Source organism: Lichenostomus cassidix, chromosome 10 (genome assembly GCF_008360975.1).
Source record: "Lichenostomus cassidix isolate B80296 chromosome 10, HeHo_3.0, whole genome shotgun sequence".
In the NCBI taxonomy this organism is placed as follows: domain Eukaryota; kingdom Metazoa; phylum Chordata; class Aves; order Passeriformes; family Meliphagidae; genus Lichenostomus; species Lichenostomus cassidix.
In genome coordinates this window covers 19626399-19650155 of record NC_139491.1, presented here as the reverse complement: position 1 = coordinate 19650155, position 23757 = coordinate 19626399, and the positions used below count along the sequence as shown (strand labels likewise).

The following is a 23757-nucleotide window of genomic DNA, read 5'->3' as shown; positions in this document are numbered from 1 at the left end:
ACCAGTAATGACATCTGTAAATGAATTGTCACTGGTGCCAGATCAAGTGCCGTCAGTGCTAAACTTGGTACCTCTGCCAGTGCTTTATTGTCCCAACCATATTTTAGCATTCCCAGTGCTTACTGTGCTCAACAGAGTTCCTAAGAAATCATTCCCTTTGTGAATCAAGATTTCCTCCTCATTTTTCTTTAATTACAAAGGCAATTGATAAAGAGCACCTTGTAAGACAAGCGTGCTGTTGCTGACAACCGCGGTGGTTGCCATGGAGATCTTGATGTTGGGAGCGGGGATTATGACTTTGGTGAGAAGAGAGCAGATGAAGCTTTAATTTTAACACACCCTGTTTCTATGCAAGCATGATTTTTACAAGTGGTGAGACGATGGGATGAGGAAAACAAGACTGTACCTTTTCAGTTGTAATAATCCTGTGTGAGAAGCACTAGGTGTGATCTGACATCAAGAGAGGCACCTAACTGTATCTTCTTAATTTTTATACAAGACATTTGGCACTGGTGTCCATCATCAAATCTCCTGTCCGTCAATCGCGGGGATTTTATAGCCCTGGCTGTAATTCTCCTTGGCTCCTTTGGGCAGTGTTTCGATGTTTTTCTGCTTCCTACCGGCTTGACAAGGTGGGTTTGTGCACGTGACAGTCTTTGCCCTAACCAACAACTTGTTTTCTAGCCTACTCCTGTGGGATCTGTCCATGTAGATTCTGGGACATCTGCAGTGACAAGAGACAGCCATGTCCACCGGGATCGACCATCGCAACAGGCCCTTCGCAATCAGGTGCATTGCTTGGCTCCTCTCCCAATTCCTCTGGCACTGGAGAAGCAGAAGCCACATGGCGTTAGAGATGGCTGGGACTGATTCTTGGTCGTGGCAGAGACAATTCCTGCTTAGTTTAGAGATGGTGGTTTGAGAATTTTGTCAAAGCAACAGGTTGTTAAAATTAGGTATTGACCAGTGGAATTCCTCAGGATCGTGAGCCAGCCGCAGTCCAGTTTGGAACAGGTTGTTTTTCTGTAGTTTGTGGGTAAACAGGTTAAGTCAATGATCCCGCCTGGTCCTGAATACCATATTTTTTGGGGTGCTTTTACTCATAGTATGTGGAGTATGGAGCAGACTGAGAGTTGTGCTGATGGCAGCCTGTTCCCAGGTGCCCTCTGCCCACGGAGCGTGCGGCTGTGATAGAAATGTGTGTCCCAAGAGCACCCATATGTTCTTCTCAGAGTGTCCAGTTCACAGTGTGAGTGTTGCAGAGCACAAAGGACTGGCAGACCAGAGACAGAAGGAAGACATTATGGTATGGATGAGCTGCAACATTTGGAAGTTGAATTTCCCATTTTTTCCTTTCTCATTGTACTCTTTTGTTGGTGTTGAGAGTTTGGATTTTTTGTGTTACCAGAATTCTCAGACATTCAGTAGGTCTCCAACTGCAGCTCCCAGCTGGAGCTGTTGCTGCTTTTATTCCCAGGGAGTGTTTCCAGGCTCATTCTGCTCCTCCAACCTCCATGTTCTACTCAGTTCCTCGAGCTGGTGTTTGTGGTTGCAGAACCAAGCATGGGGTGTAACAACCTTTCCGGGCTCAGCTTTCCTTGGCTCTGAAAGGGTCACGCAGCTGACACAGAGTAGGAGACATCCCAGTCCGTCAGGTACAGTCAAGATGACCCCTCCTTGGAAGTGTTGCTGTAGGAAGCTGGGTTGTTTGCAGCATGGTGATAATTGTGGGCTGGTGTGTGAGCCTTGATGCAGTTTTCTGCTTTAATAAATTCCCTGATGGATGCATTAACCCCCTGTTTTTTGGGGGGGCTTGTCCAGCCAGTCTGCCATTGTCCACCTTGACCACAGGACTTCATGCCATGTACGTGTGAAGCATTGCGTTTCCTTGACTGGACAGTGACACCTGGTTTAATTTTCAGGCATTTTAGTTCACAAAGGCCCAAAGAAATCCCAAAATATGCAGGCAGCCTACTGGCCTTGTTCTCCTGAGCTGCACAGATAGTCCAGATGCTGGATTGCACAGCAAGTTTTGTCATATTTTCACCTAAACAGTACTTAGGATGATAATGATGTCATTTAATATAACATGGGGGAAATCAGGTTTTTCTCACCAAAACACAAACAACTCTCTTCCGAGGGATGTTCCTTTAAAGTCTTGTGCAGAGTATTTCTCTAAAGAAAAAAGGGAAAAAATTAACATCTCAAGCAGTGAATTGGAGGCATTTGGGTCTCCAGATTGAATGGCCTGATTTTTGATCATGGGTGTAATAACTGCATATTCTCTCTTACGTTATTTGACTCCCAGTAAAGAGCTGATATGGGATCTCCTCCTTGTAGACTTTTCCTCTGGAAAGTGAAGGGTTTTAATCAAAGATGGGTGAGTTCTTTCCCCTCTGTCTTTAGTCCTACCATGTGATTTGGAAGCTGGTAGGAGGTAATAAGTGTTACTGGGAACTTGATGCTCCCAAGCTGTGTCAGGGGACATTTAGGTTGGATATCAGGAAAAGGCTCTTCCCCCGGAGCGAGGTTGGGTAGTGATCAGGCCCCCCAGGGAATGGTCACAGCCCCGAGGCTGCCAGAGCTCCAGGAGTGTTTGGACAGTGCTCCAGGGATGCACAGGGTGGGATTGCTGGGATGTCCTGTGCAGGGCCAGGAGTCGGACTGATGGTCCTTGTGGGTCCCTTCCAGCTCGGGATATTCTATTCTATTCTATTCTAAATTTCAAAGCATCGCTTCCTCGGTGTCACTTCTTGGGTTGCGTTGGGCTCAGCTCAAGCCAACTTCAAACATGGTTTGTCACCATGTACAACTTTTAGCTGTAAAGCTAAAAGAGATGAATATGTCTCTGGTGGCTACTGGAGCCTTTCCTGGAAACGGTTTCCAGGCAGGAGCCTGCTTCTCCCAGCACTGATGTGGCTTCATTCCCTGGGCTAGTCAAGCCACCTGATGCTTTGGAGGAGCAGCACTCAAGATGTGCATTCCACTAGCTCGTAAAACCTGTATTTAAATTTTCCAGTTGTTCCTAATCTTGTGAAACACAGCCATGAAAAAATGTTCCAAGGGAGACGCTTCTCCTTTGGGCATCACCAAGGACAAAAGGTGTGAGCAGTGTCTCAGGCTGATGGGAGGAATATATAGTGAGAAGATTTGATAAAATGAGATAATCTTTAAGATCCCTTCCAACCCACTCTGTTCTGTGATCCTACAACAAAACCACCTCTAGGGAAATAGCACTTGGTTTTGGTGCATGCTTGGAAGAGCAGCCGGATCACTTGGGGAGGGAGTCAGAGCAAAGGGAACAGTGATGGATGTTTTATGGAGACTTCTCTTTTAATTCTCCTACTTTTTGCATGTGCTGCTGCTCTAGTTGAATGACAATTTACTAGTGATTGTTGAAGTTTATTCCAAAGTTTCTCGAGTCTTTCTCTGGGTGCACCTTCACTGCTGATAACCTGGGTTTATTCACTGGAACCTCTTGTTTCCTGGACAGATCTGTAGTATCTCATTCAGATGAGGCCTGAGGCTAACACAGATCTGTTTGTCCCACACTTCCCAGCTTTGGGAAGCGTTCTTTCCACTGGTCAGTTGGATTCAGGTTTGCTGAGATCCTCCTGGGTCTTAGGTGAGCGCTGGATGTGTTGTCATCAAAGCTGGGTGACCCACCAGAGCTTCACATGCAAGTGCAAAGTGATTCTTCTAATAAAACAAATGAAATTCTTATAATTTAAATCACCTGATGTTTGCATCTGCTGGGGACGAAGAGGAAACTTGCTAGCCAAAGTTTCTTATCTACTTTTCTGCAGAAACACAAAAAGCCCCCAACCCTCTCTCCAGTCACGCAGGTGTGGTGGATGTTTCCTTCTACACTGTTCAGGTGAATCAGTGTGTAGAACTGCCTTTGAGTGAAATGAAATGTTTGGCTTTGGTTTATGTTGCAAATTTGAGTTTAAAAAGATGTATTCAAGGGAGGGTGAGCTTGTGAATCCCATCCTGCTGCCATGCCAAGTGCTCTGGTGTGTGTGGCCTGACAGACGTAAATACTGTCAGTGATTGTGGCTGTGCTGAAATCCATGGAAGGGAAGCTATGTAAAGAAATAAATTCCAGTATAGACCTTTCCCTTCATGCAGCAGCTAGAGGAGACGAAATCCACTCCCACAGTGGATCACTGCAGCCACCATGGAAGTAAATAATGAGGTGCAGTTGGGAGAGGGGAATTTTAGCCCAGCTAAAAGTGTAAGTGCCTTGCTTTTTGCAAAGAAACTAACTCACTAACCAACGCACTTTTGTTTTTTCTCCTCATTCACCTTTGGCCCTCTCTTCTGTTTCTCTCATACTCCTGAACTCCTGAGCAGGCGTCATCGGATCGCCGAGGGGAATGGGAGATCCAGCCAAGCCGCCAGACAAATACCTCGTACTTGACATCTCATTTGGCTGCAGATCGACACGGAGGATCAGTACAGGTACCTCATCCTCCTGTTGTGTGTAGTCCTTGTGTTAAACCCCCTGAATTCTCCTCAAATTGCAGCAATGTCATGGTCAGTAGAGCGATTTCACTGGTCCTGTGCTCTATGTCACTCTCAAGCTGTGCTTTGGGAGGGACCTGCACCATGGTTTTTATGGTTTCAGTGAAATTTTTTGATCTGTTTTGAATCCAATTCGTTAAACTGAAGACAGAAAGGAGTGTGTATTAGTAGGTCTGGTCTATAAAGCACCTTTTACCTTATCTTGGAGGTGCTCTAGGGCAGTACAAGCAGCTGAAGTAGGGTTTGTTGGACATAATTCCCATTAATGTTGTGAAAAGAGTTGAGCTGTTCCAAAGCAGACCACCACCACCAATGTGAGGGCTTGGTGGGCACAAGGTGGGTATCCGGATGGTTGCACTGAAAGGGGATGAGCAGAGGATGTGCAACAGTGTTAGAACTCGCACTACCAGTGTTTTTAAATTCCTGAAAAATTCCTGTTTGTGAAGCCCTACCTGTCCTGGTTGTCACTCAGGCTTGCTGAGGGACCTTCTGGGTTCAATGTGGTTTTGGCTTGATTAGCCATGGTCCATTTTTTCATTTAAAGGTATTTTACTGAGTAGCACAGAAACAAAGATAAGGAAGAACTGATGAATGTGTAGCTCTGATCTCAGATGTGAGCAGAGAGGGACCTGGAGAATTGTCCAAGGTCAGTCTGGACAGGGCTTGGAGCAACCAGGTCTAGTGGAAGGTGCCCCTGCCCATGGCAGAGGGTTGGATTAGATGAACTGTGAAGGTCCTTTCTGATCCAAACTATTCTGTGTTTGTACAACTTCAGTACAGAGTAGATGATTTTATTCATATTTTTTTATGTGAGGGGAATATTTCCTTGTAACAGCAGCACTGAAGCAGCCCTAGGAATCAGAGGGGAAGGGTTGCCAATCTGAGCAGTGTATGAGCTCCTTGTGCCACTGCAAGGATTAAAATTCTGCTTATCTGCAGCTGAGAACAGGAAATGTGCTGTGTGTGGCTGCTGGGCTGCAGAGGCTGGAATTGTTCCTTAGCAGACGCCCCACTTGTGCTGGACCCTGGCAGGTCAGCACGTTTGAGCTGCCGTTCCCTTTAAGATGAAATTTGCCACATGAAAATGAAGTGGCAGCACGTGAAAAGCGAGGAGGAAAATCAAAGCCTTTTGTAAAATGGAGTTTAACAAATAGCTGAACAAAGTGTGGGAAGAGCCCTGGGAACAGCGCGATTAAGTGCCAGTGTTCTGCAGAGCTGCGTGGGAAGCGTGGGGGTCTGGAGAACCCAGGGCAGCCCAGGGTTGATGAGTCTGAGAAGGAGTGAAGACCAAGGGGTTGTCACTCGAGGATAGCTCTGAGCACCACATGAGCCAAGTCCTGGTTAGCAAAAACAGCAGCTCCTGGTAGGACTGAAGTGTTCAAAATCAAGGTAATATGCTGACTAGGGGACATCTGCTCAGAGGGCTTCCTTCCCTTTATCCCTGGTGGGATATCCTGGTCAGGTCATCTGGAGCCACCAGGAGTTCTGGGTACCACGCCTATCCCCACCCCATGGGAGATGCCCCTTTTACTTTGTAGAAAGGTGAAGAGGAGGAGCGGGGCGTGGACCCAGGTATCCTTTCAGCTCTGGAGCCAGGAGCAGCTCCTGGTTTTCACAGCAAGGTGCAGGAGCCTGTGCCAACAGCCAGGTGAAGCACGGAATGGCCAGCCAAACTTTCGTACCATCCAGGATGCTTTGGGGGTTGTTGTGGTAATGGAGCAGTGATTAATTATCCTGAAAATTATGTGGAGCTGCTGGGAGCTGGGGAGCTGGATGGTTATCCCTGTAATGGAAAAGCTGGAGTGAGCCATCATGGCAGGTGTGAGGCAAAAAGAGATGAGAGACTGTGTCCGTAGCTTTGGGGCGAAGACGTAATTCACAAAATTGGCCATGTAAGGAATGAGACTTAAGGAATGAGGCTTCTCCCCATGGTGCTGGCAGGCAACAGGACCGAGCTGCTCACCTGTAAAAGTGTCAGTAGAAAATAATCCGCATCCTACAGCTCATGTGTATAGGCAAGGCTGGCAGTCAGTGCTCACACCAGTGCGTGCGCTCCCGGAGGGGCCAAGTCGTGTGCTGGGCACAGGAATGTGGGTTAGGGAACACAAAACAGGCCCCTGCCTGCTCCTCTGCTTGGGCTGCTCCAGCCTGGAAACTTCAAGGCACCCAGGAAACCCAGCAGCCTCTGAGAGGGTGCAGAGACAGGAGCAAACAGTTATTCCACAGATTTCCCATTCCCACAGCATCCCTTGCCAGGGAGCCTCGTGAACGGGGTGTTCCTTTGTGTTGCAGGTGGTGAGCTCGACCAATGGGGAGCTGAATGTGGACGACCCGACGGGAGCACACTCCAATGCACCCATCACAGCTCAGGCAGAGGTGGAGGTGGTGGAGGAAGCTAAGTATGTTTGCTTTATAACAGGCTTTCCACTGGTTGGTCATTAATCCTTCTCCTGGGAAGCGAGTGGGGACATTTTCCTGTGACAAAGTCCTCGATGCTCATGTCCCGTGCCCTTTTCCTTGCATATTGCTGCTTTTGTGCATGGTGCCTTCAGTGCTGCTGCTGCTGCTTCTCTTTGACACTTGTCATGCCTGGAAAACCTAACTCTTACTCAGAGCGTGTATTACCAGATAGACATTTCAGTAGCACAGATACCAAAATACCAGGAGCTGATCTGAGGAATCCTGGTGAGCGTCCCCAATTCCAGAGGGAGAACATGCTGTGCTCTCGTGCTCAGAGTGTAGGAGTAGCTCGAGCACAGCTCAGCAAACGGATTGTTGGTCTGAGAGTTGTCACTTCATTTCTGGCTGTGAGAGGTGGGTGCCAGGTATCCAGAACAGTCCAGAAGTAACTCCTGCAGGGATGAGTAGTTCTCCCTGGGGGTTCTCTTGGTGCAGCCCTGTGAAAGCTGAGTGAGAGGAACCAGAAGCAGCTTGTGGAGGAGAACGTGCTTCCTCTAAGCTGACGTCTCTTGTAGCTTGTGGTCAGGAGTGAAACTGCTGTCAGAGTTGCTGCTTTGACCATTTTGGCTCCTGTGCTGCACCCAGCTCCATCGTGTCACCTTTTGCATGATCCTCAACGTGGCACCTTCTCACTGCCTCTGAGCTAGACCAGGACACTGTGGTCACTGCAGGGTCACCACAGAATCCTGGGACTGCCCAAGGAAGGGGCCAGTAGGCCCAGGGCTGCCTTTGAACTGGTCAGTGCTGGGACATGGCCCAGCTGCCTGGTTATTATTTGACTGGGTGATACTAGCGCCACTTGTCCTCCATTTTTTCTTCAACCTGTGTGGGCATTTCTGGGTGGAGAGGAAAAGTGACAGGTGTGAGGACGGGTGTGTGGATGGAAAAGGTCCCTAGATATGTGTCATATGTGCTGGTTGTCCTGAAGGTCTTCTGCTCTCTACTCCCCAATCCCTTAGGAAGCATCTGTGTGGGATCTTGCTCACTGGTAGCTGGCCTGGCCTTGATCCCAGCAGCAACAGACACACCTTCTCCTCCCCAGGAAGCTTTGGATTTGGTGCAGGCTCCTCATCAAGCACAGCAGGGTAGGAGACATCTTGAAGAGCAGCTTCTGGAGTGGGCAACATTCCTGGCAGATACGGGTTGTGTGGCCAGCAGAGACGGCAGACTTCAGTTTGGCATCATGGGTTCTGCAGGGGGTCCTCCCAGACATGTAGATGGGGGGGATTGTCACCCTCAATAGGGTGACAACAGGCCCCCTAGGATGGGGCAACAGTTCCTCATCCAACAACCCAGTGCAAGGAAGAACCAGGAACGTCTCCAGCCTATGTTTGTGCAGTGAGGCCAGGTCCAGCCCCCACTCTGTGTACAGGGGAGACATCAAGGCAGGTGGGAAGGGGCTGTGCAGCCCAGGCCGTGTCCCACAGCACATGGAGCTGTCCTGTCTCTCTCCAGCCCTTGTTTGTATGCTCCTAGATTGGTTTTGGAGGTGTTGACAAGCAGAGCATAAGCTGCTTTGCACTGACAGGTTTGGGGTCTCTTGTAATTCCCAAGCATAAATCACTTCGTTCTGCTTGCCACAGAGAGCTTCATCTTCCGTCACATCTCTGATCACGAATCCCCTCAGGCACGCGAGAAAGGCAAAGGACTCTGGGATTCTGCTCTGCAGAAAAGGGTGCCAGAGAGAGCTGGCTGGAGCTGGAGCTGGAGCTGGGCTCTGGGTTTTGAGATGATGTGCAGTAGTGGGAAGGGCTTTCCCTGTCACTCCACAGGCAGAGCCATGCCAATGCTTCTGCTTGGGATGTGCTGGAGAAAAGCTCTGGATTCTGGCTGTGGGTTTCGCTAGCGGGTAGGTCCCACATGTAGATCGATCATCAGGGCCTTCTGCTGCTGGAACTGCAGGGGACAAGAGCAGATGGTGGCCTGAAGTCCATTTCTGATCCCAGCCCCAGATAAGAACCCAACGGGGCTGGTGCCTCCGTGGAGAACGGATGTTTGTCGGAGGCCTCGTGCCCCTGGAAGAGGAGGCGAGGGCAGAGTGGTGTGAGTGCTGGGGCGGGCGGCGGGCAGGCCTGGTGTGTGTCTGCCGCTCTGCACTGCATGTTTGCATGGCTGCGGTGACTCGTTTCCATCCCACCTCTGTGAACTAATCGCTCTTTCTTCCTTTCTGTGTTTTTTCTCTACACTCTCTGTAGCTGCCTGAAAATGCTCAACTTGTGGTGAGTCCCTCTCTCCAGTCCACATACAAGGGGGAGCGGACCAGGCTAGACTGGGGTTGGCAAAACCAAACCCACCAAATGCTAAAAAGGCACAAAGTCAAAGCCAACCCAGAGCTGTTTTGATTTTAGGACCACATGCAATATTGGGGAGGGCATGGGCTGTGTCCGACCGGCCACACTAGGCCAAGGGATTTGGCTGATCTCTGAATGGATGGATGCAAAATCAGATTTTAATCCTTTCCTATTTGGCTTTCCATCTCCCCCAAACTTTTATGTCTGTGAGCAGATGATGCCTGATGGAGTTGGGCAGAGTCAGCCCAGGTTGGCTGAGCCTCTTGCAGGAATTCCACATGCAGACGGTTACAAAGGGAAAACCCTGCACTGGGTATCGAGGAGAGGAGCCAGTCGCTTCTTTGGAAAGTCTGCTCTTGGAGAAGCACAGGCCAGAGACGATGGAAAGAGGAGGCCAGGGAGTCCTCATTAGTGACAGAGTCCCTACTCAGAGGTGATAGGTGGGAGGTGGCTCCTTTCCATCCAGCTGAGGTGCAGGTGAATGGGTTTCTCCAGGAAAGAAGGGGTGGAAAGGGTGGGATTAGCACTGGTCCAAGCCCAGCTTGGGGCTTTATCAGGGTATTGAAGCTGCACCTGTGGTGTCTCAGTCTCGAGTTATCCCAGGAAGTGCCCCCTGGGGAAACCACATACCCAGTAAGTGGAGGACCAAGCTGACATTCTGATGAGTTTGTAGGTGCCAGGGAGGGCTGATGAGTGGGAATTGCCACAGAGCAAGAGGACCAAACCCGTGTGCGGCGAGGAATGTCCTTGTCGGATGGGAGACTGACTCTGCCCTGCTCTCCATAGGCATTGCCTCCAATATCTCTGGCATCTCTGGCTTCTCTGTGTGTCGTAGTCTGGGGCTGTTCTCTTGGGCATCGTCTGCATGCAGAGAGATCACGTTCTGTAATTGTCAGCCTGCCTTATCCTTTTATTTTGGTGTTTTGCCTCTGCCTGTCTGAACTGCCAGGACTTCCTTTCCTGAACCCTTCCCTGGACCTCTGAGTAAGAGCCCAAAAAGACAGTCACAAGGAAAACCAGCCAGAAGTCAGTCAGCTCCCTTCTTTCAGTGCCCGAGGAGTCAAGTGCTGCTCAGCCCCTTCTTCCCTTACCGGCTGCATGCAAAACCATCACTCGTGCATCCTCCATTCTCTCCCTGTGACGTTCCCCTAACTCACCATCGCACAAGCCATGAAGGAAGGTGGCTGCTGTGGGAGAGAAATACTGCGACAGGCTAAAGCAGGAGATGCGGACAGATGGCCCGGGACAACAGAATGCCAGAGCAGTCCTGGGGTGGGAGTTCCAGCCTGGCCCAGGGGTGCTGAGATGGCACACAAACACCTCAGGGTGGGTAGGCAGCAATGGAGGTGTCATTTGTCCTGTAAGGGCAAGGGCTTTGCATTTCTCCGTGTCCCACCTCCAAACTGTTCAGGGGCCTAGAGACAAATCATGGATGTGAGTCCATGTGGTAGGAGGGGTCCCTCCTCTTGGGGGCCTGTGGGAGTTCTCCATGTCACAGGGAGAGTTGTTTGTTCTCCCCAGCAGTTGATCTGTGCTGGCAGGCTCGGCTCACGGCGGGTGGTGCTCACCCATCGCTTTTGCACCCCAGAATGAGGCTTGTGCACCGAGGGACAACCACCTGGTTGAGAGTGAGAGTTTCTCCAGCTCTGAGAGGACAGGGGTGTAATGCTGACATTCCATGAAGGACCCAGTGGAAAATAGTTTGGAGAAGTTGTTAGAGTGGTTTTGAATGTTTTTAGCCTACAACTCATGGTTGTAGGGAAAAAATGGTGTTTGTATCTTCATGTTTACCTTCCAGAGCACAGGGAGTGTTTGAACAACATTTTCAGGCGCATGGTTGGATTCTTGGGGCTATCGTGTGCAGGGCCAGGAGTTGGACTCTATGATCCTTGTGGCTCTCTTCCAACTCAGGATCTTCTATGATTCAGTGGTCTACTATGACAGGGATCCCTTCCAGCAGCCTGGAAGAGCAATCTTCCAGCATCATGTGGGCTTCTCTGGGGACGGCTGTCCTGGCAGATGGAGAAAGACACGCAGCTTGGGAGAACTTGCACGGATGTGCAGAGCATTCCTGACAGTGTGCTGAGGGTAGAAAGGTACATAAATGTTCAACATGAAGGAATTCCGTAGGAAGCCAGCAGGACTATAGGATCTGGGCAACTGCTCCCAGTGTATCCCACAGGGAAACCACCGCTCTTCACGGTTCAGCTGCGTTGGGCGTTCCTCTCCCCACCTCAGCCTCCACTCTCCATCCTTCTTGCTTCCCCTAATCCTGTGCACCACCCTCGCATTGGATGGGGGAAGAAGCAAGGGTTCTGCATCCCAGCACTAAGTGATTGATCCGAGGTGGAAGCTCTGGTTATCATGAAACGTTCAGTAAAGAAACCTGGTCCCTGAGCCGAGGTCTCTTTGGAACTTGTCTTTTTAGTGAACAGTGGTGAAAACCATGTGTCTTGTGGCTGGGAAGAGCAGCCAGGGCTCGCTGTCCCAGTCCACTTCCTTTGGGGTGGGACAGAGGGAGTGAAGAACATGGTCCCTTTTTTACTGCTTTCCCAGATGGCTCCTTGTGTTCCTGCTCCAGTGGAGTCTGGGAGGGAGAAGCCCGGCTGGGAGGGAGAAGCCCAGGTGGCACTGTGGGGCCTGGCAGAGGGACACCCCAGCTTGCTGTGGCTGGTCGCCCAGTCCGGGCTGGTGGTGTCACCCACCAGCACCCACCTCCCGTCCCGGCAGCATGGTGGGGCCCAGGCCAGGGCCCAGGCCGGGCAGGCAGAGGTGCTGTTGCATGAGGACAAGTGGGGGGACAGTGGGAACATTGTGGGGACATCGCAGGGTGCTGAGCACGGGGCTGACTCTCCTTGTCCTTTGTGCCCCAGGTGCTGCTGCTTCTTTAAGAGGAAACGGAAGAAGACGGCTCAGCGTCACAAGTGACCAGTGCCTCCTGGGCCTTGCAGGAACCACCGCGCCTGCAGCTCCTGCCCTGTCTCACTGGAAGGGGCTTCTCTTTAGGGGGGAGGAGGAGGAGGCATAGGAGGAAGAGAGAAAAACAAAAAAACAAACAAAAAAAACCCAACAAAAAAAAAGTGACATTTTAAACCAAAAAGAGAAGAAAAAGTTCCAAAACAAACCACTCGGGCGGATCTGCTGAATGGTCTCCCTCGTTCACTCCAAGCCTGAAGCTCCTTTTGGGACCAGGACTGTGGCTGGCTCAGGTCTTGGTTGCCCTGGGAGGGGGGCTGGCTGGCTGACCCTCCTTCCCGTTGTTTACGGCGAAGGCATTGTTCACGCAAACCTGAGGACTGTGCTTCGTTCCTGCTCACTTTCCTCCCCTCCCTCCCCTGTGCTCTCTGCTCCCCCATCCTCCTCCCTCCTTAATTAAGTGGAGAAATCCCATAGGCTCGATTGGCTGTGGAGAGGGCAGGAGGATGTGGGGCAAGCAGGAGAGTTGATGGGAGAAGCGCCTGACTGCTGCAGCAGGAAGAGACAGGTTCCCTCTGCAGCTCCTTGGGAACAGTTACACTGTAATGTGCAAGCTGTGAGAAATTTGCAATCTACTGTTCCGGTTAGGGTTTTTTTCCTGGCTCCCTTGACACCTCCCTCCTCTGACAGTAACAGAGTAGTGTGGATTGTTTTAAAGAAGCTGATGTCGTTGCACTTTTTATTATTTTTAGCATTTACAGATGCACATTGTATCTGTGGATCTCTGCGTGGCCGCGCCAGCGCATACAGACATCCAGCGGGGAGGACGGTGGGGTGCACGGAATGCCCTTGAGTGGGAATGTCCACAACCCTCGTGCCAGTCTGGGGCTCCCCATGCCCACCTTGGGCCGCGCGCTGAGGAAAGCATACTTGAATTACCAATCACCCTTCCTAGCTGCCGGTGAATGTCCTTTCCATGGTTTCCTACACCGTGCCTGACCCAGCTGGCCGGGAGACGCAAGGCTGTCGCCCGGCATGGGCCAGAGGGAGCAGCATCAGCTTTGCTGAGTTGGATGAATTTGTGCTGGTTTAAGAGGTAGATCAGGACTAAGGTTCCTGGGAAACAGACGTTTCCTGAAGCATGGGTGTTTCTCAGTGTGGACAGCCAGACAGCCATCCCAAATCCCTCCTTGGGGTGGTTGGGAACCTTCTGCAAGAGCACGTCAGTGGGAGCAAAGCTTCCCCAGCAGGGGAGAGGATGCTTCATGCCTTAACACTGATCCCATCTCCCAATGGTCTGATAGGTTTGATTGGAATCGCCTTCACGTTCCCTCTATGAGCATGGGACAGGTGCAAGTTCACCTGCATGATCCCCCTCTGGAGCAGCCCCGGTTCTCCTGCACCCCTTTGAGCCAAACCAATAGCAAGGAAAGGGCTTGGGGTACTTTGCACATTCACAAAAGCAGCAAAATCTTGCATCCAATTGCCGCATTACCCAAACTGGAAGAGACTGAGGCTGCCAGGGGTTACTGGAGAGGTGGCAGGGCTGTGGGGAGAACTCAAGCAGCTTTGGGGAGGTTGTGAATAGGTTCCTTGGACTTTGTCTTTCCATGTCTGTTTCCATGTTCCAGGCTGGAACTGTTCACTTGAGGGACTTGGCTTGTCATAAACTTGGGCCTGGCTTACACCAAAATCCTGGAGAGCAAGAAGGGAGGAGAAGGAAAGACTAGATCTCATTGTCGTTTATTTGATTTAATGATAATCTGTATAGCTTGGAGTTTACAAAGTGGCATTCCCATGATGTTCAGTTTCCATGGCTGGGTAGGAGCAGACCTAGAGGGCAGGAGATTAGCCTGGGCAGGGAGCTCTGGTCTTGCTTCTCATGCGTTCCTGAGTCAGGCAGACTTTGGTGTGGTGCCAGGGTGGAAAAGCCTAACTCCTGGCTGAGATCCCCACGGGGTGTCTCTTCTTCGTTCTCCGCTGCATTCTCTCCATGCCTTATCCCAACAAGCGCAGTGGAGGCACAGAGCCCTTGGCTCACGCGTGCACCTCCTTCCCTCTTAGCAAAGTGTTTTCCTCCAGCCATGTCGTGGGCCGGGGCAGGAATGGGGCAGGAAGGGCACTGCTCACCTCCCAGAGGCACGTGCCGGGCATGCGGCCCTGTCCCCTCCTGCCACAGGGAGGACGCGGCCGTGGCCACGTTCCACCTTTCTCTTTCCAAACTGCTCTGCTGTCAGTGGCTCCCAGGAGCCACATCTCTGGCACAGGTGTTCCCCTCTCTGCTGCAGGAAACCATGGTTTGGCATCTTGGGAGGGGGGTCCAGGGGCACAGGTGCTCCCCAGGGAGCCACCTTGCCTGCTGCTGATGGAGCCGGGCCCTGAGACACTTCTGTTGCTGCCCCTCCCAAGCCCCACTAAGTGCCTGTCACCAGAACTCGATTCCTTCTGCATCTCCTGCCGTGTTTGGTCATTCCTCGCTGCCTCCACTCAAGGAGCAGCTTGTAGTTGCAGCATATGTAAGTGTTTGCAGGGTGAGGGAGGGCTGGGGGAAAAGGGCCATCTCAACAGGTTTTGTTCTTAAATGTTTTTGGTTTCGTTTCATTTTGTTTTTGTTTTTTTTAAGTGAATGTATTTGATTGTTTAGAAACTTTCCTGACCTTGTTTTTAAGTGGGTTGGTTTGAAAGCTGTTTCACAGTGACCCACTACAGCTTCTCTCCGGAGATACGGTGTTCTTTTAATCCTACAATGATGTGTTTGTAGGGGAGGACTGTCCCCCCACAGCATGCTGGTAATGCTCACTTGTACCAAGCCCTCTTGCACTATAATCGTACGTTGGACTCTTCAAAAAAGGGCAAAGATGTGGGGTGGCTTTTTAACAAAAAAAAAAAAAAAAAAAAAAAAAAAAAAAAAAAAAAAAAAAAGCAGGTTAACAGCAAGTCCTGTGCTTGAGGGAACCGCTGTCCCCAGGGAGCTCCGAGGTGACGAGGAGACGCAGCCAGACTGAGCCAGCCATGCTGTGGTAGGACGCAGGGCATTAACCTGGGCAATCCCTCCTCTCCTTGCTGGAGTGGTTGGCAGCCAGGAGACCCGGGGCGAGGGGAGGGCTCTCAGGGGCACCCAGCACGAGTGCCTCTGACATGGCTGTCAGCCCACCAACGTTGCGATGCAGTCTTCTGAGGTATCAAGTGAGATGATTTTTTTTTTCCAATAAAACATTGCACTGCTGCATTGTTCTCCATGAATAGATGTATTTATTACCTCAGCCTGACCATGGCGCTTGTGTTTTGTCTTCCTTTGGTTCCATTGGGCTCTTGTGTCACCCTCTGCTCCCCTTGGAGGGGACAACGCATGGGTGGGACCTTGTGGGAGCTTCTTAACACTTTGTGCTTTACAGCCATGGGGGGTTCGGCCCCAAGGAGCTCAGCCAAGGCACAGTGGCACCTATTTCCCTTCTCCCTGGGTCCACACATTCCCACTTGAGCCATCCTGGGTAGCAGGATGCCTTGTCCTGAGGCAGCCCTTGAGAGGGACCAGAGGGAGAGGGGTGCTGGGGTCTGCCCCCCTGGTAAGGCTGTGGGATAGAAACTGAAGGAAGGAGTGAGAGAAGCCCGAATTCCTCTTAAATACCAGGAGAGGCCAGGCTGGAAGCACACAGGAGTGTCTGTGGTGTTGCAGGTGTCCATGTTCATCTTAGCACCATCAGTGAAGGTGTCACTGCCCATGGCAGGGGTTGGACCTGTGAAGGTCCCTTCCAACCCAAACCAGTCCACGATTACAAATCCTGGAGTAAGCTGAACATGTGGGAATTAGGTTTTTATTAGGTCTGGGGCAGCATCAATTTCCAAGAAGATAAATATCAAACCAAGGTGGAGATGCAGGTTCCAAGGGTCAGGGAGGGAACACTTGAGGTCCACCTCCTTATCAGGGTACACATGTCCCAAGACAAATTTTTGGGAACAGGAAATGAAAGTGCATACTAAAAATGGTACATTTAAGGCTGGGAATTAGGGGAAAAAATGTGTCACATGAGAGATCACAGCGTGGAGCGGGTTCCAGGCATGGGAACATGCTGGTTCGGGTGCAGGTGTTCCTGCGTGGGGACAGTGACAGCTGCTCTCAAAGGTGGTTTGGCTCTCGGGTGGCATCTCTTTAACGCGACTGTTCACACATTGACCCGCAGCCATTTGGCTCGCCGGGGGCTCGGCTCGTCACTCACGGCCTTCAGCCGCTCCATGTCCCCCTGGCCCGGGAGACGCGGCTGCTGCTACCGAGGACACGCCGGGCCCGGGGAAACACGCGGGACACACCAGGGACACGCCGGGCCGGGGACATGGCAGCACAATAACGCCAATTCCCCTCAGCTCCCGCCCCCCAGCCGCGCCCATTGGCCGCCACCACCTCTCGTCTCCGCCCCCTTCCCCCTCCTCACCTTAGTGGCCAATCACCGCGGTGTTCCGCTTCTGATTGACAGTACCGCTGCCGCCCAGCGAGGGGCAACGTGGCAGACGCCTGCGTTCCGCCCGGCCGGAAGGTCCCACCTTCCCCCCCTGCGGCCGCGGTTGGTCGCGCCCGGGCGGGCGGGCGCACAGCGCGGGCGGTACCACGGCGCCGTGCAGGCGGGGGTGCGCAGCGGGCGTGGCCGGATGCCGGCGGCGCGGCGGGCGCTGTGGCCGGGCTGCGAGCGGCGCAGGATGAAGGTGCTGGTGGCGGCGGCGGCGCTGGGCGCGGCCCTCCTGCTCCTGCTGCCCGCGGCCTCCCGCGCGGACGAGCGCAAGAAGGGACCCAAGGTCACCGCCAAGGTCGGAGGGGGCCGAGGCGGGGCCAGCGGGGGGAGATTGAGAGAGGCTTGGGGTGGGGGTAGGCCCGGATGGGGCGTGGGAGAGCGGGGGAAGTGGGGGTGAGGGACCTTGAATGGGCTGGAGGGGTCTGGAATTGAGGGGGCACGGATGGGGAGGGAGGGTCCAGCGGGGGGGGCCATGGCGGAGGGCTTCTGAAAGGGGGAGGAGGCCTGGGGACAGCTTGGCCCAGTTCTGAGGAAGCTGAGGTGGGGAGGCCTGGGCTGAAGGCTTGAATTGCGGGGAACCCAGCTGGAGTGACTGGTGAGGCTGGTATGGGGGGATGCGGCCAGGGAGGTCGGGACACCAAGCAGCCTCACCCAGTGAGGTTTTGGGTCTGGTTGGAGTTGGTGGATTGGCCTTTGTGGGGTGGGTTGGTCCAGCAATCAGCTCCCCTGATCCCCCCTAACCTTCCTCTGCCCCCCAAGGTGTTCTTTGACCTGCGGATTGGTGAGGAGGATGTGGGCCGTGTTGTCATTGGGCTCTTTGGCAAGACAGTGCCCAAGACAGTGGAAAACTTCATGGCCTTGGCCACTGGAGAGGTGAGGGGCCCACGGTGCCCTGGCCCTGACCTGCCCCTGCTTGGCTCCTGCTCAGTATCCTGGAGCTGTGCTGGGGCCACAGAGCTCTGGTCCATCCCTTCACCTCACTCCATGTTCACCCTCCCCACCCCAGAAAGGATTTGGCTTCAAGGGCAGCAAGTTCCACCGTGTGATCAAGGACTTTATGATCCAGGGAGGAGACTTCACCCGTGGCGATGGCACTGGAGGTAACTTGGTGGATACCAGCCACTGTCTTGGAGTGAGACAGCAGCCACAATTCCAACCACTGCAGGGCTGTCCCTGGGAGCAGTATGGAGCTGGAGCACAGTGGGAACAAGTGGGCATGGAGTTCACAGAGAGCTGCCCTCAGGGCAGAGCTGAGTGCTGGGGTACTGGGAGCCTCGTGCTCCAGTCCCTCAGGGGCATGACCCCACTGCTCAGCTCATGGTTCTTCCAGCTTCCTCCAGCAGCCCATGTTTCATGCATGCCTGTGGCATCGGTGCTAGTCCCTGCTCAGGAATTGCCCATTCCCCCCAGCCAACCTGTGTTGGAGCTGCCACCACCATCACCCCTATCCTGACATATTCCACAAGACCAATGTGGCCTTTTTGTCCCCACCTTTAGGAAAAAGCATCTATGGGGACCGTTTCCCTGATGAGAACTTCAAGCTGAAGCACTATGGGCCAGGCTGGGTGAGCATGGCCAATGCTGGCAAGGACACCAATGGCTCCCAGTTCTTCATCACCACCGTGAAGACGCCGTGGCTGGATGGAAAGCATGTGGTGTTCGGCAAAGTGCTGGAGGGCATGGTGAGGGATCGGAGAGGGAAAGGGGTTGGTGGTCCGGGGAGAGCAGGACCAGGCAGGGGGTGGCTGAGCTAGCTTGGCCCACGTGTCCCACTCACACTCTGGTCTGCCCAGGATGTGGTGCGGAAGGTGGAGAACACGAAAACAGACAGCCGGGACAAGCCTCTGAAGGATGTCACCATCGTCGACTGTGGCACCATTGAGGTGGAGAAGCCGTTTGCCATCGCCAAAGAGTGACGGGACCAGGCCCTGCCAGGCTGTGAGGGGCTGTGGGACGGGGGCTGCTGTGCTCCCCCTGCCCCAGGGCCACTGGGTCCTGCTGTAATCACAGTGCCTGGCCCCTCTCCTTGCTGCCTCACAGCCAGTGGGACAGGGCACAGGCTGCTCTTCCCTCACTTTTGTAAGAAGCACATGCACCAATAAATGTGACCAATGTGTTTTTTAAAGAGCTGCCTCTCTCCTGCCTTTGGAGGGGTGCAGATCACTCCACATCCCTCACCCAGATGCACCCCTCAACCTTTACACCCCCATTCCATTCTTCATTCTTCCATGTCTCATCCAGCTGGGAGCAGTGCCACAGTTGGCCCTGGGTTTGCTTTGTGGAATTCCACAGCACAGCATTTTGCCAGTCAGTCAAATCCAAGAGATTTATTGTACCAAAGCCTGGATGCAGAGAGGTTTTCCAGCACTGTTTGGCATCCAAAGGCTCCTACTGCAAGCCCAAAACATCAGGGGGAAGGCAGGGTTCCTGCTCTCCCAACAAAGGCACTTTGTATGGTGGTGAGAGAGCAGGTCCCGACATCCCTGTGGTTTCTCCGACTGTCCCCTTGGGTTCTCCTACCATTTCACCCAGTGAGGCAGAGTGAGATTCACCACAAAGATCCCTTCCTCCCAGTGCATTCCTGGGTGCTGGATTGCTGTCTGGGAACCTGGCATTCCAGAGGTTCAGGGTGCTGCCTGGCCAGGGTCACAGCTTGAGTGGAGGTAGAGGCCCTGCAGGACCCCAGTGAGGACAGTGTTGGGGAGCAAGTCTGCAAGGAAAGGGGGAAGCTGGAACAGCTTGTTTCCTCCTGAGCCCTGTTAAATAAGCACCTCTGGGACCCAGAAGAGCCTTTTGGAGGTATTGGGGACCCTCCATGGCCCTGCTACTTACCAGTGCTGTGGGGCTGCACATAGGGGTCAGAGCAGAAGCCAACAATGGGGCGCTGGGAGGGCAGGAGTCTGGTCCTGCTGTGGAAGAGAGGACATCAGACCCCAGCCTGTCCCCATCGGCCCCAACCCTGTGTACTTAGGGTGCCTAACACAGGGCAGGGGGACAATCCTAGTGCCAGCAGAACTCATCTACTCACGGGGGGCTGCTGGCCTTAGGGTTCTGCTGGCACCACCGCACCTTCAGGAAGTCCAGCACATCCTGGGGCAGCTCCTCGTTGTGGTACAGCACACCCTGCAGTGCCCCAGAGGGGTCAGCACCCCAAAAACCCATCCCAAACCCACTGCCATGTGTTCCTCACCCCAAAACTCCCACCCAGAATCCACCATGCACTCCTCACCCGCAGGTAGAGCTCCAGGCCCTGCCGGCGCTGCTCCAGCACTTTGGGCATCCAGTTGGGGACATGGCGTGGGGGGAAGTCTGGGACCTTGCAGGTCTTCTTGATCTGGGGTAGAGTGCAGGGCCATCAGGGCAGGCCACAGAGGACAGGGCCGGGCCTCTCATGTCCCCGACCCACGGAGCTGGGGGGTCTCACCCGCTTGTGCAGTGCCTGGAACTCACTGTAGCGCTTAGTCACCGTGTGCCGCCGGCCATTGCACAGCACCTCCACCCGGAACACCTGTGATGGGGACAGACACCACAGCCTCCTCATCAACCCCATCATTGTTCTCATCAGCCTTAGACCATCCCCATTGTTTTCACTGTACTCACCACCCTCACCGTCCTTATTACTCCCATCATCTTCATTATCCTCACCACACTTATCATCCTCCCAGGGGAGGCAGGAGCCTCTAACTCACCCACACCTGGGGAGGGTACTTGGGACCTTCCACACTGTCCAGGACAGGCAAAGATCCTCAACCTCCAGGGCAGAGCCTGAACATGCCCAGGGCCAATGGGGGCACCAAAGGACCAGGCAGAACCCCCAAGAGCAGATGGAACACTTCCCCCACCCCAAGGGGAGCACAGTAAGGTGTGACATCCCATCTCCCCACCAAACACCACCTGTCAGGACCCTGGGGCTGGCAGGCAGCCCCACCACCCCTGGGACACCAGGAAGCAGCACATGGGGATTTCAAACCAATGGGACAAGGGGAGACAAGCCATCCTTCCCCAAGGCAGGTGAGGCCCCCTAACTAGGGATAGTAAAGGATTTCCACCCTCCTGGGAAAGGCAGAGGAATCCCTTCTTTCCCCACAGGGCCAGAGGAAGCCCCCAGACCAAGGGCCCCCCCTCCACTCCCCAGGTCCAGTGGGGATCCCCCAGGCCAGGAATACCCCCTGCTTTCAAGGGTGGACCCCTGAGGACAGATAGGTGCCACAGGGGACCCCCCAGACCAAGGTAGAAGGGCAGAGGACCCATCTCAGAAAGGAGCCCTGTGGGCACCTCTGCTCAGCACCCCCTGGGCCAAGGACCCCCATCCCTCTCTCCTTCCAGGACTGTGTGTCCCCCTCCCCATAAAGGGATCCATGAGGACAGCTGGGGACCTCCCCTCCTCAGGGCAGATGGTCCCATCTGCTGTTCTCTCCCGCCTCCTCCCCACTCACCTGGATAGTTGGGACCCCTGAGAGCAGGTAGGATTGTTGGGAACCCCCCAAGCACCCGAAGGATGTGGGGACATCCTGATTGGGCACATTAGAACCCCCACATCCTCCACTATCCACGGCAAGGAGTGACCCTCGCCCAGGGCAGAGGGGACACCCAGAGACAGGCAGGGACCCACCAAGACCGTGGGGCCAGAGGGGACCCCATGGGCCAGGGTTCCCTTCACCATTCCAGGGGTAGCTCTGACAGGGATCTCTCAGGGGCACTCAGGAGTGCTGTCCTGCACTACTGAGGCAAGGACACATTGCCTCCCTGGGAGCACAGGGGTAGGACAAGGACCCCCTGGGAACACATGGGACACCCTTGCCAGAGATGCTCCTTCCCCACTCCTTCCAGGGGCAGAGGAGCACTGTCTTTCCTTCCCTCTCGCCCCAGCAGGGATCCCCTGCGTGCAGACAGGGACAGCCACTTCTGGGGACACCCAAAGGGGAGCCTGGGGACATCCCACCCCCAGGGCTGATGTGTGACACACATCCCTGGGGCAGATGGGGGTACTCAGGGATAGACAGGGACCGTGTACCCCTCTGGGGTTAGAGGGGATTCCCAGGGTAGAGAAACATCCCCAATATCAAGGACAGAGGGTGCCCTTAGGCTACCCATGGGACAAGTGAGGATCCTCAAGGACACCTGGAGACCCCCAGTCCCTGACACACATGGAGACACATTCCCTCCTGTGCAGGTGGGGACCCCCTGGGAGCAACGGGACCCCCAGAATGGGACCCCCATGACAGGACCCCATGGTGGGCCAGAAGAGCCTCCAACCCCTGGGGCAGGGGGAGGCACCCCCAGGATGTGGGGACCCCTGGGGACAAGGCAGGACCCTGCACCCCCTGGGCCATGGGGGACCTGTGGGACAGAGACACCCCCAATTTCAAGGCCAGAGGGTGCCCCCGGCAGGGACCCAGGGCAGGCAGAGACCCCTGGGGCAGGTGAGAACCCCCCGAGAATACTTGAGGACCTCCAACCTTGAAGGCTGCGACACTTCAGGATTACTTGGGGGAACTAGGGAACCTCCAGCCCCGGTGAAGGAAAGGAACCCCCCCTTTCAAAGGTAGAGGGTCTGTGCTCCCATCAGCTGGGACCCCCCAGGGACAGACAGAGACCCCCACACCCCTCACCCTCCCCAAGCCAAAATAATCTCACCCTGTCCCTGCCCCCCACCCCCTCCTTTCCTTCAAGGAAACTGGGTCTCCATCGGCAGAGACCCCTATGGGGACCTCCACCTGGAACCTCCGGGTCAGGGACGCCCCTGTGTCTGTCAGGGATTCTCCCAGGAATATTTGGGGTCTTCCAACCCCGGGGGCAGGGGGCTACCTGGGGACGGACAGGACACGGGTGAGGTGGGACAGGCAGAGCCCTCGAGCCCCTGGGGTAGGATAGAGGCACCGCGGGCAGAGGGGAGATCCCTGGAGACAGACGGGAACCTCCAATCCCTTGGGAAAAGGGGGCCCACAGTCACGCCCCTATCCTCGCAGCCACGGGGGATGGGGGCAGGCAGGATCCCGCACGTACGGAGCCAGAGGGTACCCCCGGACCAGGGACACCTCCGTGTCAGAGGTAGAGGGTCTGTGTCTGCCACCGGCAGGGACTCTCCACGGACAGGCAGCGACCTCCACAGCCGGGGCACGCGGGGGACCCCTGGAGCAGAGGGAGAAAAATCCTCCCCGTGCACGGCGTGACTCCCCCGTGGCAACTTGGGCACCTGCAGTCCTGGGGCAGCTGGGATCCCCCAGACCAGGGACACCTCCCCAACCGCAAGGACCTACACTCCCGGGGCAGGGGGGGACGCCTGGGGACAAATGGGGACCCCTAGCCCCCGGGGCAGAGGGAGACATCCCCATCCACCCTTCCCTGTGGGCAGCTAAACTCCCACCCCCGCGGCAGAGGGACTCCCGAGCCCCGCACAGCCCCGTCCCTCACCGTGTGCGCCCGCTCGGGGCTGCGCGCAGCCGCCGGGGGCTCCGCCGCGGGGATGGAGACGGCGATCATGGCCCGGGGCGCGGGGGGGCCGCGGGCGGGAAGGGCCGGAGCAGAGGAGGGACCGCCCCGGGCGCCCACGGCAGGGACACGATCCCCAAACACCCCGGACACGGTCCTGCGGCCCCAGGACAGCACAGGGGGACAGGGCAGCGGAGGCGCCGCAGGGACCCGGCTTTACAGGGATAAAGGGAAAGGAAAGTGGGAAGTCAGCCCAAGCTGCCTTTTCTCTTAAGGCAGAAAGGGTATCGGTTTTGATAAAATCCACACGCGAGGCTGAGGAGGGGAGAAAGGGGGAAACTTAACCCGGGGTAAGGGCGGGCAGGAGCACCACACCCCTAAAAGCTCCACCATGGATTTCAGGGGAATGCCACCATGTGGGATTGCTACAGAGCCCCACTGAGCTCAGATCCTAAAAACAGCTCCTGCTGGGAGCAAGGCAAAGAGCCAAAGCCTAATCAGGAACGGGGACAGGTGGCCAGAGCAGTGTCCAAGGTCACCTCTGTCCCGTCACAACACGAGGGAGGCTTCACTGCCTCCCTCGCCGTCCACAGGATGCACCGTTATCCCTCCCCACTCCCACCTCC

At 54.6% G+C, this 23757-nt stretch overlaps 3 protein-coding genes across 13 annotated transcripts in view; 2 read left to right on the top strand and 1 right to left on the bottom strand.

Annotated features, from left to right (window-relative positions):
- CSNK1G1 (casein kinase 1 gamma 1) overlaps positions 1–15437 on the top strand; it is a 108593-nt gene extending 93156 nt beyond the window's left edge. For 7 of the 9 annotated variants that reach the window (XM_085071145.1, XM_085071144.1, XM_085071142.1 and 4 more), the window contains 5 exons: positions 685–789; positions 4357–4464; positions 6820–6926; positions 9183–9206; positions 12152–15437. In XM_085071145.1, coding sequence (XP_084927271.1) covers positions 685–789; positions 4357–4464; positions 6820–6926; positions 9183–9206; positions 12152–12206 — 399 coding nt within the window. In that variant the 3' untranslated portion in view covers positions 12207–15437. The remainder of the gene's footprint in view (positions 1–684; positions 790–4356; positions 4465–6819; positions 6927–9182; positions 9207–12151) is intronic. The other 2 variants (XM_085071148.1, XM_085071150.1) reach the window with 1 other exon arrangement.
- Positions 15438–16812: 1375 nt separating this feature from the next.
- Positions 16813–18824, top strand: PPIB (peptidylprolyl isomerase B). The gene is made up of 5 exons (XM_085071137.1): positions 16813–16994; positions 17459–17572; positions 17706–17799; positions 18197–18381; positions 18493–18824. Exons 1-5 carry the CDS (start codon positions 16839–16841, stop codon positions 18613–18615), a joined length of 672 nt encoding a protein of 223 aa, XP_084927263.1. The 5' UTR covers positions 16813–16838; the 3' UTR covers positions 18616–18824.
- Positions 18825–19011: 187 nt separating this feature from the next.
- SNX22 (sorting nexin 22) lies at positions 19012–23441 on the bottom strand. 3 transcript variants are annotated; one of them, XM_085071138.1, is made up of 6 exons: positions 23114–23425; positions 20124–20207; positions 19929–20033; positions 19728–19822; positions 19532–19608; positions 19012–19409 (listed from the first exon to the last, which is right to left on the bottom strand). In XM_085071138.1, the coding sequence occupies exons 1-6, from the start codon at positions 23180–23182 to the stop codon at positions 19324–19326; spliced, it is 516 nt and encodes a 171-aa protein (XP_084927264.1). In that variant the 5' UTR covers positions 23183–23425; the 3' UTR covers positions 19012–19323. The 3 variants fall into 3 exon arrangements, with proteins under 3 accessions (XP_084927264.1, XP_084927265.1, XP_084927267.1); XM_085071139.1 differs by having other exon boundaries at positions 19532–19605; positions 23114–23418; XM_085071141.1 differs by lacking the exons at positions 19532–19608; positions 19728–19822 and having other exon boundaries at positions 23114–23441.
- Between the last annotated feature and the right edge of the window lie 316 nt (positions 23442–23757).